At 40.6% G+C, this 18,781-nt stretch overlaps 1 protein-coding gene across 1 annotated transcript in view; it reads right to left on the bottom strand.

Moving 5' to 3' along the window:
* Positions 1-601: 601 nt before the first annotated feature.
* Ahcyl1 (adenosylhomocysteinase like 1) overlaps positions 602-18,781 on the bottom strand; it is a 42,077-nt gene continuing 23,897 nt past the window's right edge. Inside the window, exons 2-17 of the mRNA XM_008850367.1 lie at positions 14,763-14,874; positions 12,071-12,214; positions 11,032-11,132; positions 10,515-10,617; positions 9,295-9,389; positions 8,288-8,394; positions 7,369-7,485; positions 7,048-7,111; positions 6,203-6,291; positions 5,748-5,818; positions 5,305-5,399; positions 5,128-5,226; positions 4,669-4,737; positions 4,168-4,246; positions 2,978-3,098; positions 602-2,596 (exon numbers count right to left, since the gene is read on the bottom strand). Coding sequence (XP_008848589.1) covers positions 2,590-2,596; positions 2,978-3,098; positions 4,168-4,246; positions 4,669-4,737; positions 5,128-5,226; positions 5,305-5,399; positions 5,748-5,818; positions 6,203-6,291; positions 7,048-7,111; positions 7,369-7,485; positions 8,288-8,394; positions 9,295-9,389; positions 10,515-10,617; positions 11,032-11,132; positions 12,071-12,214; positions 14,763-14,874 — 1,473 coding nt within the window. The 3' untranslated portion in view covers positions 602-2,589. The remainder of the gene's footprint in view (positions 2,597-2,977; positions 3,099-4,167; positions 4,247-4,668; positions 4,738-5,127; positions 5,227-5,304; positions 5,400-5,747; positions 5,819-6,202; positions 6,292-7,047; positions 7,112-7,368; positions 7,486-8,287; positions 8,395-9,294; positions 9,390-10,514; positions 10,618-11,031; positions 11,133-12,070; positions 12,215-14,762; positions 14,875-18,781) is intronic.

An 18,781-nucleotide genomic window follows, 5' to 3' on the forward strand; every position in this document is an offset into this window, starting at 1 on the left:
CCATATGTATTGGGCAGCTTTCCAACAATGATGAAACACCTGAGACAATTAACTTACAAGGTAGAGAAAACTTTTTATTTTGGTTTACAGTTCTGAAGGCAGGTTTCAGTCCACGACTGACAGGTCCCCTTGCTTTGGGCCCATGGCAAGGCAGAACAGTAAGATGAGAACTGAAGGTGGAACACGACTGCTCACCCCATCAGCCCGGAAGCAAAAAGGACTAAGAACAATGGGTCCCACCATTCCTTCCATGGGCATATGTCCAGTGACCCGAGAACCTCCTATAAGGTCCTACCTCCTAAAGGCTCCAGTGCACCTCTCAATGGTGACACCAAGCCTTACAGTATCTTTAGGAGGACAGTCAACATCCCAATTATAGCAACTTAAGATATTAATGACAACAGGGTGCAATGGTATACACATACAGTCCTAGCTACTGGGAGGACTTGCTTAAATCAGGAATCAGTCAGGATTTGCTTAAATCAAGGAGTTTGAGGACAAGACTGTAACACAGACCTCTCCAAATGGCTTGTTCTACTCTAGGAAACATGGTTTAATGAAGTTTGCTATTCAACCAAGAAAGACACAGACTATCAATAAATCTTATCATTTCAATTGACTTTAATGATTATTGCTCATCTGCAAGGATTAATATTGCATTCATTAAAAATCATTCAATACAAAATGTGTATTTTCCTCCCAAGTTGGTCTCCAAATGTTCCCTCTGATGCCAGACGTTTTCCAGTGTCCTTTGTTACATGGCTTGACAGAGACTAGCCCTTACCTATTCCTATGGACACAGAAATAGATACAGAACCAGAGGGCACACTAGAGGGTAGCAGGACGGGGGCCCCTTCCCTCCAGCAGAGCTGGCCAGATGAATACACTGTTGGCCAGGGTAACACCTCTAATCAATGTGGTGTTCTGATTGGCTGGTTAAGTGCCCTGGGAAAAAGGGCTTCAAATGTTAGCATCTACAGAGAAGAAAGCATGATCACATCAGCAAGGGTGGGAAGGGACTGGAGGGGAGAAATGGGAGAGGAAAGGGGAAAAAATTTTGGCAAGATAATTGTTCCCTGCTAGGAATGTGCAGGGTAAAGCTTTCCTTTCTTATATTTCTGTTATTAATGTTTGTTTCTCTGATCAGTAGAAAGAGAGAAGTAAAAATTTCTAGTACCTAGCATTAACACATGACCCAACTTTGACGGATCACAAGCTAGAGCACGTTGAGGATTTAAAATCTTGGATAATTATAGTTTAAAGCTCACGAGCATGACGCTCATTTGGCCATGCAGAAATGCTGGTAAGCAGAGTGCATGGCACGAGGAACAAAATCTCTCTGATCTTTTAGAGAGCCTCTCTGAGATTCTTTTGGAGCACAAGTCAGGATGTATTTTCTCTACCAATTGTTCTTTAAGACCTTAGCTCCTAAAATTTTTGTGGCATGTGTCAATCAGAAGTGGCATAGTGTCTATAAATCTAACATCAGACAGGGCCTACTGTTGCAGATTGTTTCACTTTGGCTCAGTTTATCATTCTTTCTACCATCCACACTGACTTCCCTTTAAATATTTTAGGTTGCAGAAGCATAGCTGACCACAAATTTGCTCTTAAAGGATAAATCCTAAAGATAGAGCTCTCAGTGTTTTATACTGAATAATGGCTGGAGAAATTGGCCTTCAGCATAAGCTGTATGGGCAGAGCTGAGAAATTTTGCTTATGGCTCCAGTTCACTGATGCTATAAACTATGGGCTAGAAACAGAGGGTCTATCAGAGTCTGAGACTAGTATTTTTTCTAGACTCAGCTTTTCACTCTTTTGCCTCAAAGGTTCAAGAGATACTGGTAACTAACCACCTGAGCAGTTCCTCAGTGTCAACACTAAAACTGCTCCTTAATCAAAAGAAATACGACAAAAATGAATGCTAGGGGCCAAAATTCAACTTGATAGAATGTAGTTTAGTTAAAAACTAGAACAATGAGTGGCTTGTGGAAAGGCTGAACTACAAATCCAAGTGAACCTACTGGGTTTAACAAGTAGCATCTCCAAGCTAGACATGCCATCTTTACACAGGAAACAGGGCTGAGAATTTCTAAAGGAAACTGACATGCACCACCTACATCTAACCTACCTGGCTGGTAAGTGCCATCATGGTTCCTCTGGAGAAGAGAAAGAGCACTGGTTTCAGTAGCTAAGAAATGGGCTCTTTTAAGGCAATTTAGACATTGCAGATTGTTCCACATAGAAGATACCTTAGCATTTCCTGTTAATTAAGCATTTCATAATTAATTAAGACCCAAAGACCCAGAAATGGTTAAGAAAGAATCAATTTTCTGGGCTGGGAGAGTAAAATCCTTCTTTGAAAGTGACTAGGGTGAGAAACCTTGAACCTCAGTTTCATCTAAAGAGCCACGAAGCAAGTTCCTGTGTGGTCTGAAAAACTTGAATAATGAGATGAAAAACCGAAAATGAAATTATAGAAAAAAAAATCAAAAGGAAAGGAATTAAGAAGAAAATAAAAGTTATCTTAAAAAATATTCTATTAGAGTTGTGTGGTTCATGTGGACTGGTCACTGGTAATATGGTCCATTAGTATCTGTAGAGAAATAAAATGACTGGTTAACGTGTATTCTAAATGAGAGTTTCGAAAGAAGAATCAGAAATAGAGCACTTTCTTCACAGTCCCTCCCGGCCCAAGGAATCTTCCAGAGGTGAGGTTCAAGTGCTAAAAGTTTAGAATACACATAGTTCTTTACATTTACTGATGGATACACATTTTCTCTTCCCAGGGAGGGCCTCATCGTTCTAGGCAATCACTCTAATACTGAACTAACTACCCATGCATCAGCACATTAATGTGCAGCAGTGCTCTTACACGCTTTGATAACAGGCATGGCACTGATCCTTACTGAAGACTAGGCTGCTGACTGACTTAATATTGGGGAAAAGAGTTTTTCACTGCTTTCTCCCAAGTTACCTGTAATAATTAGGTTTGAACGGCCCATTTTTGTTGAGTCCCAGATACTTTGCTTGGTCATCTGTCAGCTCTGTCAGGTGGGCGTCAAATGATGGCAGGTGCAAGCTGGCAACGTATTCATCTAGGAAGAGCAAAGCGGCAAGGCAGTAGTAGACTCCTTATCAAATATGCCTCTTAGGGAAAAACCTCTCCAAATATTTTCATTTCTTAAAGCTTTTTAAGAGGAGGACAGGAATGGAAAAACTTTGAAAGAATCCAAAACTTGAAATATTTGCTTTATTTAAAAAACTCTTCAAAGTTGCATTTCTGGCAAGTTACTTCTTTCAGTACCTACAGAAGGCAGGTAGAGAGCCACTTAGCAGGTGGCATGATGGGAGGACTTGTACATGGTTCTGACAGATCTGTTTACCTCAGTGGGTTAACATGCTGTATATTACTCACTCAGCTTCCTGCAGCAACCTCCTGAACTAGATTAAACTCTCAACATATCATGAATCAAAGCACATTCCAGAAAGCTAAAAGAGTCTTGTGTCATTAACATTTATTTAAGGTATGATTCCTAAAGGCCACAAATCTTAGGCTCATGGATTTCTAAAGGAGCTGGCACAAGTTTAGTACTTTTCCATAGATGAACATCCCTAATTTTATGAATATGAATTTAAAAAAAAATCTGAGGTAAGCTGCTTGAGGAGATGAGAGCAAGAAGTTTTTCAGCTTAAAGCCAGGCATTTTGGGTTGGTCATAATGTGTGGAGTGGGTACCACTATGCCAAAAGGTAAAGGACCACATAAGCAAAGCACAGGACATACTCTGGAACTGCAGAAGGCAAGGTTGGAAGTGATTTGCCAACCAAGATGGACAATAAAACTTGTTTCTCTTTCTCTCATTCTGGTCCAGGGTACACTAGGAAGTTTACTGATATTTGGAAGGCTACTTGAGAGTAAGAACATCTATCTACCGTATATACCTCTAATTCTTACTACAATGCTATAAAGTACATAGCATCATTTTTATTGTACTAATAAAACAACAGAGGTTCATGGAACTCACAGGTCCCTGAGGTCAAGCACTGAGTAACACTAGAAGAGGAATCAGAACGAAGTCTCTAAATCCAGTGCTTGTCATGATAGTCAGTTTACCAAACCATGCAGCCAACTAAGGATGAATATAATCTGAGGTTTTTCACTCACCCATTTTCTTAGGAAGCAAGTACACATCCTGCTTGTACCGTCCCTCAGGTGCATTATAGAGTTCTATCAGTGCCAAAGCCTAAGGTGGGAAAAGAGGGCCAGAGAACAAAACACTTCTTAGGACATAAAAAAGGTTTAATAAGGCCTTAGTGTAAGCATGACAGTGACATGTCATTATGACAGCACACGGGACTCTGCCTGTGATAAAGGGCAGCCTAGATAAGAGGAATTGTCATTGTTTTTGTTTAGCTCCTAATAAAGGAACAAATGAAATGTAACTAAGCTGGCACACTATACTCTCAGCTGGATAGTCAATTCAGAGGCACAAAGACTACTGACTCTTTTCAAAACCTGAGGAAGCATAAGCCTCAACAATTTAAGACATGGAAAAAGAGAACAGGTTGAAAAGAAAGTAGCATAGCATACTCATCAGAACTCTATCTGTGCTATGCCCAGCTTCACACAGCTCACTGTAGGAAAAGCAGTCCTCTTGTTAAATACCTGTGTTGTAGCTGTGATAGACAGAACAAAGGTGGGAACTGTGGAGCAGCTCAAGTTGAGTAGACGACCCTGGGAAGGGGAGAGAGAGCTGGGATGAGTTGTTGGCCCTTTTAGATCCTCATGGCATATAAGTCAAACACAAAAGAGGATTTAAACTCTCTGCACTCCATTGGAAGAGGAATTATAGCTCCAGGTCAGGACTCTAGGTTTTATCCTATATATTTATTTATTTTTGCAAATCTGTATGAAAAGGATGAAAATCAGCTACAGTCAAATAGTGTATGTACTCAGCAAAAAGAAAGTTTTCCTGGAGTCTTTCTCTCTGGGGGATAGAACTCTATCTAAAGAAAGAATTTAGGGGAACACAGGCCCTATTATTTCACACTGCCTCCCCTTACTCTAGGGAGCTAGTTCCATTGCATGTATCATCCTTCCAGAGTCTTCTGTGTGTATAGTTACCTCTGCCAGGAGGACGACCCGTTTGCCATCTGGCCAGATGACATGGTCCACCTGGGAACGTACTCGCTCCCAGGTCAGCTCTGGAGTGCGGAGGCTGGTCTAAAAGGAAGGACAGACAGTTGACCATGGCTCTAATGCAATGCAAAGAAGGGCTGGCATTACTAAGAGAAGCCTCACCACATCAATTTCCGTGTTGGAGTGGCCCATGTTGCATACGATGCAGCTGTTTTTCATGCGGTCCAAGTGTTCCCGTGTCACTACATTCTTATTTCCTGAAAGTAAAGATGGGTGGCTGAAGGAAGAGGTGTTGAACAGTAACAGTTATCAACTGGTTCTCAGCTAGAACCTGGGAGAGTTTTGCTAGCATTAAAGAACTTGTATACATTGTGAAAAAGATGTGCATAGCAGGCCCTTTGGCTTTTATTTGGTTTTAAGATCAAGTAATGTAAAAGTCCCCAGGAAAAAAGGCTCCTTCCTTTGGAAAGATGTTAAAGCTCTGAGAGCTACTGTAGGCCTGAGCATAGACCTTACCTACTGTGTCTGTAAGGGAGTGAGGTCGTGTTTGAGATTTGGCCTCAGAGTTAACACTCCTTTCACATGCTCCAAAGATAGATACTTACCTGTGCAAGTTATTACAACGTCGACCTGTCGGATGACTTCATTTAGTTTCACCACCCTGAACCCATCCATGCTGGAAGGAAAGAAACATCATAAGCAAAGCAAGGAGGCAGTGTGTGTGTGTCATACTCATCGAACTTTCTGAACTGGTCACAAAATTAGACCACAAAATTCCCTTCTGACGTCCGATCAGAGCCACCACCCAAGAATGGCAAGTGATAAGCTATAGTGAACAACACACTCACTGCCTTCTGCAGAGCCCCAAGATTCCATCCAGGAAGAGCAAATGCTGAGAGGCCCTAGAAAAGCCCCAGGATTAGAGGGAAGAGTGCCAGGCTATTCTTTTCTTCCTCTCGGAGATTTCTCCAAAAAATGACTAAGTCAATCTGTCATGAACTCTCAGAAATATAAGGAACCTGGAACAAACCTAATAATACTATCATTACTCTATCCTTACCAGGCCTGCAGAGCACAGATGGGGTCGATTTCTGTGATGTAGACAATTGCTCCAAGGGCCTTGAGAGCAGCACAGCAGCCCTTTCCTACCTGTAGAATATAAAGAAGGCCAGGTTGCCAGGTGTATTAAAGCATGGTCACTGGGGGGTAGACAGGCAATTTAGACAGGCAATTTGAAATCACTCACCATCTAGTGAGCCCTTGATACTCCAACCCCAATCAGAGAAGGAAACCCAGACTAGGTTGTGAACCTCAATTAGAGGTAATTTAGCAGACATGTCATAGCAAGAGTTGGGGGTAGGGAGGCTTTGGGTAACAGTTACCATCAGGGAAACTAGATCAAATAGAATAGCTCTAATTTCTTATTCCATAAAAATCTGGTAAAACTCACTTGCAATGTGTCTACTCAAGGATAGCCTAGCAACCTAAGAACTTCAGTGGAACACTGCTGAAGACAATAAAATCTCCTGTAACCCATTCCAGTTTAGAGATATCCAACCATGATGTCACCTCAGTTTCCATCCTCCATTCTAATGCAGTCAACTGTAGGGATAAAATGCTACATATTCACTTGAACTGCATTTCATAAAAGGTTGTTGTCATAATTGGGGAGCAATAATGCTGACATCAATCCTTAAGACAAACTGAAAATTCAATTCATTTTCTATCTCTAAATGAGAGATAAATATGAATAAAGGACTTTAGCTACTGTTTTAAGATACAATACCTAAAAACATATTTTGACCCATTCATCAGTGATTCTAGACTGATAGAACAAATCTCCTTCACCCAATAATTCTAATAAGTCCATGAAAAGATAAGAGACACTGAGGCCCAGCTATTTACCTCACCATAGCCACACACCACCACTTGTTTCCCACCAAACATCACATCTGTGGTCCTCTTCAGGCTGTGGAAACAAAGAAGGGCTCAACTCAAACATTATTAGCTCAACTCAGTCCCTCTGCACATAGTTAAAAGTGTAGGGCAATGTCCAAAAGAACTTCAACTGGAGACTGGCTGACCTCAGTATGAAATGGGCCCCTTTAATGAACGTGTAAGGTCAAAAGAGGACGGGGGATCTGCCTACAGTGCTATCAGACTAATACTGCAAACAAATCCAAGTAAATCCCTTTTATGTTTGAATATATACACATTTCAACCTACCCATCCAAAATGGATTCTCGGCAGCAGTACAAGTTGTCAAACTTCTGTTTGGTAACAGAATCATTGACATTCATGGCTGGAACACAGAGCTTCCCAGCTTTGGAGAGCTGATATAGCCTAAAGGGAGAAGAAGCCACAAAAACAAACAAAAAGCAAGTTAGATGGTAACTATAGCATACAGCAACATCTGCTTCATTCTCCTCAGGTACCATCTGTCCTGCTTAGTCTTAATTCTTTAGGAAACACGATCATTTTCTCATCATCTCTTCTCAATATATTTTCTTCTACCTCTATCCTTTAATTTTGGAAGGAAAATAAAAACTTTCAGTTGAAGAGATTTACTTCTCCTCCGTAAAGGGGATGCTCTAACCTTAGGCCAGCATGTCTCTAACTTCAATTACTCACATCTACTTCTGGTAAACAAAGATTATAATGATTCTGATGTGGTTTCCTCTGTCTGTGAGAGCAATCACGGGCAACGTACCCTTAATTGAGAAACACTTCTAGGTATCACTTAGGTATGTCCACAAAGTCAAGAGTATGCTTCCAGTTTTACTTTTTGTAGTATGTATCATGTGTAGTTTTCAAATAGGCTTTCCCTTCCATATTGCAAACATAAAATTGTAATACAGCATTGAGTACAGTTTTCAAGATACACTCCTCCCTATGCCCCTACCCCCAACAATATTTGAGAATTACTCATTTGAGTAAATGGGAGAGATTAACACGTGAGAACTAGAATCTGAAAAAACTCCTTCTAGGCTGACATTGATTTTTCTAAAGCAAAAACTCGATTTTATCTAATGAAGATACTCCCACTAGGTTATTTTAAGTCTGAAACACAGCCCTAAGCCTAAGAGAGACCAGAAGAATTTGTTGAGGCAAGGACACAAGGGGCAGCTACTCCAGAATCTGTTACCTGTGAACACCAGTCACGCTCTCTTCCACAATGCCTCGGATCTTCTTAAACACGTTTGGATACTTCTTATAAACCCAGTGGGTTAAGTCTCCCCCATCATCCAGGATCTATAGAACAGCCAGAAGACTTCTATGGGCATTCAGGCTGCTAGAGCTGGGGGGAACTTTGAGCCCACTTGCTGCACTACTAAGAGAGCCCTGTATATTTTGGAAGAGCACTTCTTAAAGCTCCACAAAGTGGGCTTAGAAAATGGAAATATAGTTAAATTTGTTGGTGTGGAATGGTTAAAATAAAAATTCCTGAGTGTATCCTAGGCTACAGTGAAGAGCCTTTTTGTTGTTATTGTTTTGTTTTCAGACTGGGTCTACTTGCTCAGGCTGGTCTTGAACTCCTGAGCTCAGGTAATCTTTCATTTAGTCTCTCAAATGATGGAATGACAGGCATGCACCACCACGCCCAGCACGCCCAGCTACCGTGAAGAGTATTAGACTAATCATGGACTCATTTTCAGTCTAGTCCCTTTCAATGCAAAGGGAGAGCTGGAGCAGGAGGGAAAGAAATTAAGACTCCTACTCCGAAGAGGGACCACATCATTTCCTTCTGTTCATTCTGTGTTTGAGCCATGTGTTCAGCTAAGCTAACCCTTCCCCCACTTTTCCATTCAGTACGCAGAGCCTTTTTTTTTTTTTTTTTTTTTTTTTTTTTTTTTTGTTTAAAAAAAAACTGTTTTTTCTAATCTTTCCCCTTCCCCCCTTTTCCATTCATATCGCGAGGCTTTTTTTTTTTTTTTTTTTTTTTTTTTTTTTTTTGTGCTGGAGATTGAACCCAGGGCCTGTGCATTTCAGACCCATACTGAGTAGATGCTGTGCTAAACACTTTGGCAACAGAGTCAGCAAATAAGACCAAACATCCAAAACATATTTAGGGAACCATGCTTTGAGGGAGAAAAAGAAATAAATCTGTGAAAAATCTGTAGTCAAAAGTATGGGATGGACATGAATTATTACCATGTTAGCCTGCCACCCATCCATGTTCACACAGCGGTCAATGCACCACCAGAAATCATCTTCTGACTCGCCCTTCCAAGCGAACACTGCAACTCCTATAGAGATGGAAATAAATCAGCTAATTCTTCCTTTGAGGAGTGACCTATATTTGTTTCCATTTCTGAGATCCATGTGAAGAATGAAAGGCAGAAGAAACTATCTTATAGAGGGAAAACCTTCAAGTAAATCCCAAGTCAAAGTCTAAATACTACTTTTAGTTCAGAATTTACTTTGGTTAAGAAATAAAGGAGATTTTTGTTTCAAAAGTACTTTGGACTCAGATAATGTTATTGTCTTTAGGCCAGTTTTATACTTTAAACTATCTCAAGGAGATAATGTGAACTGGGTAGAAAACAAAGGTCTTTTCTGAAGCACTATGCATATCAGCACACATCTTGAAATAATCTAAATGCTTAATATTAGGAAAGTAAGGGTATAAAATCACATGGTCTTATGAATATTACAAATGATGCTGCCAGTTTTCAGAGGTAAGAAAAATTACTTCCGAAATGTTATGTTTAGGTTATAAAATTGAACACACTAAGATTTATTAAGGCAAAACAGAAGAAAACCATGTTACATCTCTGTGTAATGGGATTATAGACTTCTTTTTCTAACTTCCTTAATTTTCTACAATAAACACTTACCAGAAATGAATAAACAAGACAAAGTACTATAAAGTTACTTCTGAAGATCCTATGGAGTGGAAAGTTCTCAAAGGAACTTCACAGTGATGTTCTTCTGAACATGTTAACAATAAAATTATTTTATTTTTAATTAAACTCACAAACATTTTCACTTTGTTTCAGCACAAACATTCAGACTATGGAATATCAAATAATCCAAAGATATATCAAAATAAAAGACACTGCTTACTTGTGTTCTCTCTCTAAATTGATGGGATTTGTGGGGGAGAAGAGACCAGCGGAGCTCACAGCTTCACATTCTTCCTCATCCATTTAACATTAGAGTTAGGCATTTCCTTAGATTCTTTTCAAATATATACCCTGCCCATAGTGGTGTTTGGGACTGAATGCAGGGTTTTGTGTATGCTAGGCAAGTGCTCCATTATAGGGCATGCCCAGTCCTCTTGTTTCATACTGCCCAAATTTACAATGATACAATACAATTTTGATGTTTAGTTACTTGAAGGCAAAGCTGGTGAAAAATGCTGAACTCACCAGCCTCAGCCAGTGCTGCGGCTACCTCATTCTGAGTCGAGTAGATGTTGCAGGCAGACCAGCGGCACTGAGCTCCAAGGGCACAGAGTGTTTCAATCAATACCTGTATGGATATGTATGAAGACAGGGTGAGGAAGAAGATCAGGGCTATACAGGAGCAGGAACACAAACCTCAGTGAGAACATAATACCCTAACTTCACAGCAATAGGCCCTACACTGGGGAGTCACAAAAGAATGTAATTCAGTGGAGCGGCACATTATTATTTAATTATGCCCGAAAGATGCTCCTAAAAGTCTTAATGTTTTTTATAATAATCATATTTTAGACCCTCTACGTCAGGTGTGCTTAAAATGGGTTATTTATACAAAAGTAAAATATGCTACATTACTGCAATAGGGAAGCCCTACCTCATAGCATTTGGAGGTTGACCAGGTAGGAAGGAAAAGCATGTTTATTTTTATTAAAAACCTTTTTCCTTTATCAGAAGTCCCTCTATTTTCTTCCAACAAACTCACCGCTGTTTGGGCCGTGATGTGTGTACAGCCTACTATTTTAGCACCAGCCAAAGGCTTCTCTCCCTGAGCACGTTTCCTGAGTGAAATCAGAGCAGACATGTCTGTGGAAGAACAGAGGATCTGAGCCAGGTCCACACTAACACCACCATCCGCTCCTGCCCAGCCACAGGCAGGCTAGGTCTGATGAGACATGGTGAGATGGGGCAGGAACATGCCAAGCATACTTCCCTGATGACTAAAAGTTTCACCATCAGAGTAACGGTGGAGAGTTATCATGTAGCCACTTGGCAGTTCTCCTTTCTTCTTTACATGCAAGGGACTGAACAGAGCATAAAGTAAACTTTCAAAACTGACCAAAGTGGACAAAGTGAGTCTCATCAGTCATTTGAGAAGAAAAGCAGTTATGGTGCAGGCTAGCAGACTTCCCACATGCCATCATCAGACCAGGAAGTACTCTGCCTTTAGTGGAAACCACTTGCTTCTGCTTTTCTCTGCTCTAACCCTATCCTTTCAGTCTGATCTCTCTATCCTCTCACAGCATAGAACATATGTTCATCGTGAAAACAAAAGAAGAGCAAAAATACACTTGGAATGGGATGAGCTGGGGTTAGGGTCAATTTTACTCTACTCCAGCTGAGGGTGCCTAGGACTTAATGAGACCTTGGGCCACCACATCCTTAGTTCTGAACCCTGCCACATCAGCTGCTTCTGGGAAATCTGACTCTGGGATTTTCAGCTGTAGTAAGAGCCCATATAACCAACTACCACATAGTGATCCCACACTTGCTGACTCTGCATTGTAGAACCTTGAATATTATGTCATGGGAAGAAAACAATTCTTTTTTAAATTACCACATACTGAGAACAGGAAAAATAAGAAAGACAAAAACAAGAGTCCTGAGGCTCAAGTTCCACAGAGGGAGAAGTGCTTATCCAAAGGTGTGAGAAATTGTCTTTTCCAAGGGATACTTAAATTGCCTGGATCCTGATAACCAGCAAGAAGGTTGCTTCTGGCACTCTACCCACTCCCTTTCTTTACCTTGCTCTGCAATCTCAATCTCCCGGCGTCCAAATTCTGCCTGCTTGATGTTCTTCACACAGAAATTGCTGCTGCCCTTGGAGTTGGTTTGTTGCTTCTCTCGGGGAGAAACCTCATCATCAGAGCTATCTGTGTAGGATGCAGCTAGAGCCAGTAAAAACAAAAACAAAAACAAAAAACAGGGATAGAGAAACCTCATTGGCCCAAACTCCAATGAGTACAGCCCCCAAGGGACTGTCACTTAAGTGAAGTGAACACTCTAAATTGCAGGTGCTTCTTACGTCACTCTCAGTTCTGCTCCTCCAGGGTCTAACAGCTGGTGTGAATGAAACTGCTGGACATCTCTGAGCACTGTAGCTGTTATTCAGCCTTAAGACTCTGTGCCACTAGTGTCTGTGATAAGAAACCATGTATCCTAAACCTGTACCACTTGTGGTGATCCTAGAAAACAGAGATACTTTGGTCCCCATCTGGACTAGAACCACAGCAAAATGGGGTAACAGGGCTAAGCGACATTATTTCTAGAACACTGGTTCTAACATTTAAGCTTCTATCAGAATGACAGGAAAAACCTGTTAAAGCAAAAATTGCTAGACTTTGATCAAATTTCCCATTTGGTAGGTTTCAGGAGGCACTTAGGAGATGGCATTGCCAACAAGTTCCCAGGTGCTGATGAGAACCACTGATATAGATAAATTCTTTTCTTTTTCTTTTTTTGAGACATGATCTCCCTGTAGTCCCAGCTGTCCCAGAACGCTCTATGTAGACCAGGCTGGTCTCAATCTCAGAGATCTGTCTGTGTCTGTCTCCACACTGCTCAGATTAAAGGCATGTGCCACCATACCCGGCATGAGAGCAAGTCTTATCAAGAGAGTTTATACCAGGTTGTGCAGAAGGAATATACAAAAAAGAGAGAAGTGATGCAGAAAGTGAACAGATCTTTCTGCCAGCTCTGGGAAAAAGTCTGTCAAAAGGATAAACAAAATAACAGTGTCACATAAAAGCTAAATATATCCTTGAGTTGATATGTAATAGGATCTACAGTCACTCTTTGCCTCTCAAGTCACTTCTTTCCTCTCTGGATTGAATGTTTTGCTAATCACTGTTCCTGCCAGTGCACCAAGGCAAGGCTCTCTTACAGACTTCCAGAGATAGGTCCTCCGAAAGGACAAAAGACCAGTCAACACAAATACTACTAAAGGTTTATCTTCTCCAATATAACACTCTATTACTAGCTTTTAAAAATGCTCTAATGGGCTTCTATAAAGTGACCAGAAAGATCTTTGAGGACTTCTTCACTTATTCCATCCTTTTTCCTCCTATAACTCAGTCTTTCAAAATGAAATGGTCTTCACTGTTAGCTAGTTGCCCCGCTTATCACCCACTACCTCTTTGGTTTGTCACTCCAAGATATCTTTTCATTTTATTTTTGACAATCATACTATATTTGGGATTGTTTTTTATTGTTGCTGTTGTTTTGGGGGGCAGGGTCTCCCTGCAGCCCCAGTCTGGAACTCGCTATGTAGACCAGACTGTGCTCAGTCTCACAGAGATCCACCTGCCTCTGCTTCCCAAGCACTAGGACTAAAGGCACACACCAGCATGCCTGGCTGGGATTGTTTTTGCACACCTCCATATATTAGTTTATTTCAGTTAACTCTATGTAGCACCACTTGTTCTTGCTGGCCTATCCCGCCTATGCTGATTGGGTTATCAGTGGCACAGGGCAGAGATAAACTTTTTTGATATTTTTTTTCTTTTTTTATATTCTTTAAGCCTCAAGTCCAACCTTTAAAGTTAGTAACAATGCAAATAATATTCTGCCAAGATACAATGAATGGCTTTTCATATAAATCCTTTGTTAACATTAGATAGCAACCTTAGACCTTGTGCAAGCTTCTTCATCTTTTAACCATGTTTCTTTTGTTGAATCATAAGTGTGTGTGTGCACTCGAGTGAGTCCATGTGTGTGCATATGCATGTGGAGGCTCAGGTATCATTCACCTTTCTTTTTGACACAGTCCCTCATTGGGACTTGGGGCTCACCAATAAGGCTAGGCTGGCTGGTCACCAAGCTTCAGGAATCCCCTTATCTCTACCTCCAAGCATGCATCACCATACCCAGCTTTTTATGTGGGTTCTAGGGACTGATGGTCCTCATGCTTGCATGGCAATTGCTTTACCAACTGAGCTATCTCCCTAGTCTCTCAACAGCCTTGTGACAGTTACTTTCTAATACTGTTTTTGTAGCTGAGACAGGCATAATTCAATCAGAAAAAAACTACTTTACTTATGACAGATGGCTAAGATAGGATGGTATGTAACACAAAGGGTAACCTTGTAAAGACAAGGAACCGAAATACTCCTTTTATTGTCATAATTTAAGCAGTCTTGGGAATAAGAAGAAAAAGACAAGTGGGGAGATACAGTTTATACAAAGTATAATGATGTTTCATTTCAAAGTATATCTCTTTTTTAAAGGCCAGTCAAAATATCACTGATGTTCCCCCTTGCAAGTGTGGACACAGGAACCTGCCTAGTACTTACAACTTGGCAATGGTCACATACCACAAACAAAAAAAGCCTGGAAAGTCTTGATTTTATGGGTGTGGATGTTCCGATTCTGGATAAGTGAAGAACTGTAGGTAGTGAAGAGGGAACAGATCAGAAAGGACACTAAGTTCACACTTACCTGAACTATAGCTGTCAGTGGAAGATTGTGAGATGGAGCGAGACAAAGATCTCCGGCCTGTCTTGGTGGGGAATTTGGTGAATTCCTGCATGTCATCAGCAAATTGGATTTGCTACAAGAGAAGGATTAAAAAGTTAAAAATTTAGTACAAAGGAATTCTATGACATGTTCCATTAAAAAAATTTAAAATTACATTTTATTTAAAGTGTGTGTGCACAGATGCCCACACACATGTATGTACATGCCACAGTGCACACTGGAGGTCAGTTGCAGGAGTCAGTTCTCTTCTTCCACTATGTGGGTCCTGGGGATTGAATTTAGGGTGTGAGGCTTGGTAGCAGGCACCTAACACTGCGCCATCTTGCTTGAACAAGAGATTCCATTTTCCAAGGCCATGCACTATCTTCCCTAAAACCAACCTTATCATGTGGTTCCCATAACACCAGTAACTCTCTCACCAGAAATAAGGGAACAGGCTGCTTTTTGACTTCTCCCCAAACACCAACTACTGCCTCTTCCCAACAGTTTCAGTAAAACTTGGGTTGGGGGGTGGAGGGATTAAATGAAAAGCCAACTTCTTTTAGTATTTGTCCAATTCCAATTTTACTAATCTTCCTCCATTTCATTGTTTTCTTCCTTCTTAAATAAACTTAACACACTAACTCTTTACCCTTCTTTTCAACTGTATCTGAAAATAGATCTAATCTCACAGAGCTTCTGTTTTTCTCCAAGAATATGTTCTTGTAGCACATTCTTATTCTTTTTTTAAAAAATTTTATTATTCTTATTTTCTGTGTATGCATGTATTGCCTGCACGTAGGTAAGTGTACCCATGTTGTGCAGTGCCTGTGGACTACAGAAGAGGCTGTTGGATCCCCTAAAACTGGAGTTATGGACAGTTAGCTGCTATGTGGGTGGTGGGATTCGAACACAAGTCTTCTGCAATAACAGTCAGTGTTCTTAACTGCCGAGCCATCTCTCCAGCCCCCAGCACATTCTTATTCTAAACCCGGCAGCAGCCTTGGTTTTTGATAGAATGCCAGGATTGGCAATGCACACTACAATGTTAATATCAGAGCCCAATGTGTATCTTTTATTTCATAAAACCAATGTAGTATCCCCAGAGTCATCTATACCAGAAAAATAGATTATTATTGATAGAAGAGAATTTTAAAAACACATATGAAATTCCCAATTAACTGAATTCTAATTAATCAGGATGAAGTTAAAGGAAGGAGAAAATAATGGCATGTTTTAAAAGTTTTCTTAAGTAGAACACATCATGTTTGCAGGACTATTATTATTATTTTAAGACAGGGTCTTGCCATATATGTAGCCCAGGCTGGCCTGTAACCTACAATCTTTCTGCATCGGCCTCCTGAGTGAAGGATACCTAGGACACTGACTTTAATAGACAAGAAACAGTTTGTGTTTATAGATAAATTAATGGTTGAAAACAATGAATTTTATTATAAGGCTTAAACCTTTCCTCTAGAACTTATGTTTAAACTCTGATAAGCTCATTCTTCAAAATCTGAAAAAACTCCACTATCCTGAAATGAACAGTATATATTTTGAAAATCTGAATTCAGACTCTTCCCACAATCTAACTCTGATGTTTCCATGGAGAAATCATTAAACTAAGTATTTTTATAAATATATTATTATTTTTATGTGTACGCGTGTATTGCCTACACGTAGGTAAGTGCACCCATGTCGTGCAATGCCCATGGAAGACAGAAGAGGCTGTCGGATCCCCTGGAACTGGAGTTACAGACAGTTGTGAGCTACCATGTGGGTGCTGGGATTTGAATGTGGGTCTTCTGCAAGAACAGTGAGTGTTCTTAACTGCTGAGCCATCTCTCTAGCCCCTAAACTAAGTCTTTAGCTCTGGAAGTGCATACTATTATAGGCCAAAATCTTTTCTATACAATTCAAGCAACCTGGTCACTACTTTCAAGGTTGGAAGAGTAAACTACCCATTAATTACAGCTGCACAACCTTCTCCTGACAATGTATCTGCCAACTGCCAGTCAGCACCAGGCTGTAGGCATGAAGAAGAGCTACATATCTGGATAGCAAGCTCAGGGCCTTATACATGTAAGACAACATTTAATAAACATCTGCAGAATGAGTGAACCTTTCGAAATCCTTTCTTGTATAAGATCAAACCAAGTTTCGAAAATAAGTAACCCTAAAGGCTCAAGCTAAACCATATGTGCTATGCTAGAACATGATTAACAAGTATCTTTATGTATCCAAAGTAATTTTTTGCTTCAGGTGCCAAAACTTTAATAATCTTAAATGTCAAAGGCACAACTGTTTTTCAAAGAGGAAGAAAACTTCTCAGCTCATTGAGGGGGTCACAAGTCAGCATTTGCCCTTCCTAACAGGATTTCCAATTCCATATTCACATGACTTCTACAGTCAGCAAAGCTAGTTTCACTGGAGAGTTGACAAAATAATGAATTTCAACCCAATATGCAGTTATTTTGGTAGTGGAAAAAGTACAGTCAAGAGCCCACTGGTGGCGCTTAACAGCCTCCAGAAGCAGCCCTTCCTCCACCAGCCTCCCTGCTGCTGGCATGGGCAGCCTGTTCGGAAGTGTTCTCCTCTTCTCCTGTTATGATTCCCTTCCCTGTTCATCTTTTTTCAAAAGGTTCTGGGCATGTTCCCAGATACCACCTACGTGGGGGGTGAGGTAAGGAAGGGAACTGCAGTAACACTTGCAGAATTGTAGATAAAAAATATGGAGAGGCAGCTGTAGCAAGATAGAAATATTTCTTCAGCAACCTAAGAACTGAATTAATAGCCATCTCTCCTTGTATTAATAAAGCTTAACAAAATCTTTCCCATCTAAAAATATTAGACTATGGCAAGCAGCTTACCAATCAGCACAGTGTCCCTATCACCCCATCTCTCAAGCAAGGACTATGGTCCATGTTTGAAGTAGGCAGAACCTTAAATCAAGTCATGGCACGGTGGGTAGCTGTCTAAAAAGTGACCTAGAGCACTCAGATGCACAGTAAGCCTGTCCTCTCTGCTACCCCAAACTACAGGCTGCAGAGACCTGTATCACAGCTGCTGCTATGGAATGCTGTGGCTCTGCCAGTTCCCCTCAGGGCTCTAGCTCTCTTCCCAGCTAGTAGCTGTTTCCCCCTTGGTGAAAAGCCTCCTAGTGTGCTGTTCACCTTTGCACTGTAAATAAACACACTGTGGTCAAAAAATGACTTTTGGATAGCTGTTTCCAGTGAAACTAGATCTCAATAATAGCATTCTGATGGGGTTAGGCTCACTGCATTTAAGTGGTAAAAACACAGTTAATTTGGACAAAAGAAAATCCAAGGATTTTCATACAAAAGTATGGTGTTTATATTACTTCCTATCATGGCTTCTTCCAATCATTAAGTTTTCAGAGTTTCTTCAAATCTAGAACTTTTTTTTTTTTTTTTTTTGAGACACCAGCTCTCTGTAGTTCCAGCTGGCCTACAACACACCATGTAGACCAGACTGGCCTTGAACCCATTGAGATCTGCCTGCCTCTGCCTCTCGAGAGCTGGGATTAAAGGCATGCCTGGCTACCAAATCTAGAACTTTAAGGAACAGTAATGCAAATATATAAGGTAGTAAGTACAGGGAAGAGAAAGAAGGAAAATTAGACCAAGTGTCACAAAGCATTGTAAAAGGTCTTATGCTAACTATTGTTTTGTGCTGATACTTACCATCTGGCCTTACCACAACTGAGCAAGCACACCAGTGTTCCATTCTTGAACTAAGAGCACATCTGAGAAAAGCTAGAAGGTCAGATTGACCCATTCTCCAAATGGTACGTACATCCAAATACAGACATCTACTTGCTGTCTTAACAACCGAATTAAATATCAGGCCAGTATAATATGATATTTTAAAGCGCCACTTCATACAGCTTAGCAGGTATGATGGTTGATTTCTGTGCAGTACTGAGAACGGCTAAAGAAACGCTCTGCCTGACAACCTGAGTACTTTGCATCTTCACTTCG

The sequence above is a fragment of the Nannospalax galili genome, unplaced genomic scaffold (assembly GCF_000622305.1).
Source record: "Nannospalax galili isolate Female #2095 unplaced genomic scaffold, S.galili_v1.0 scaffold5, whole genome shotgun sequence".
In the NCBI taxonomy this organism is placed as follows: domain Eukaryota; kingdom Metazoa; phylum Chordata; class Mammalia; order Rodentia; family Spalacidae; genus Nannospalax; species Nannospalax galili.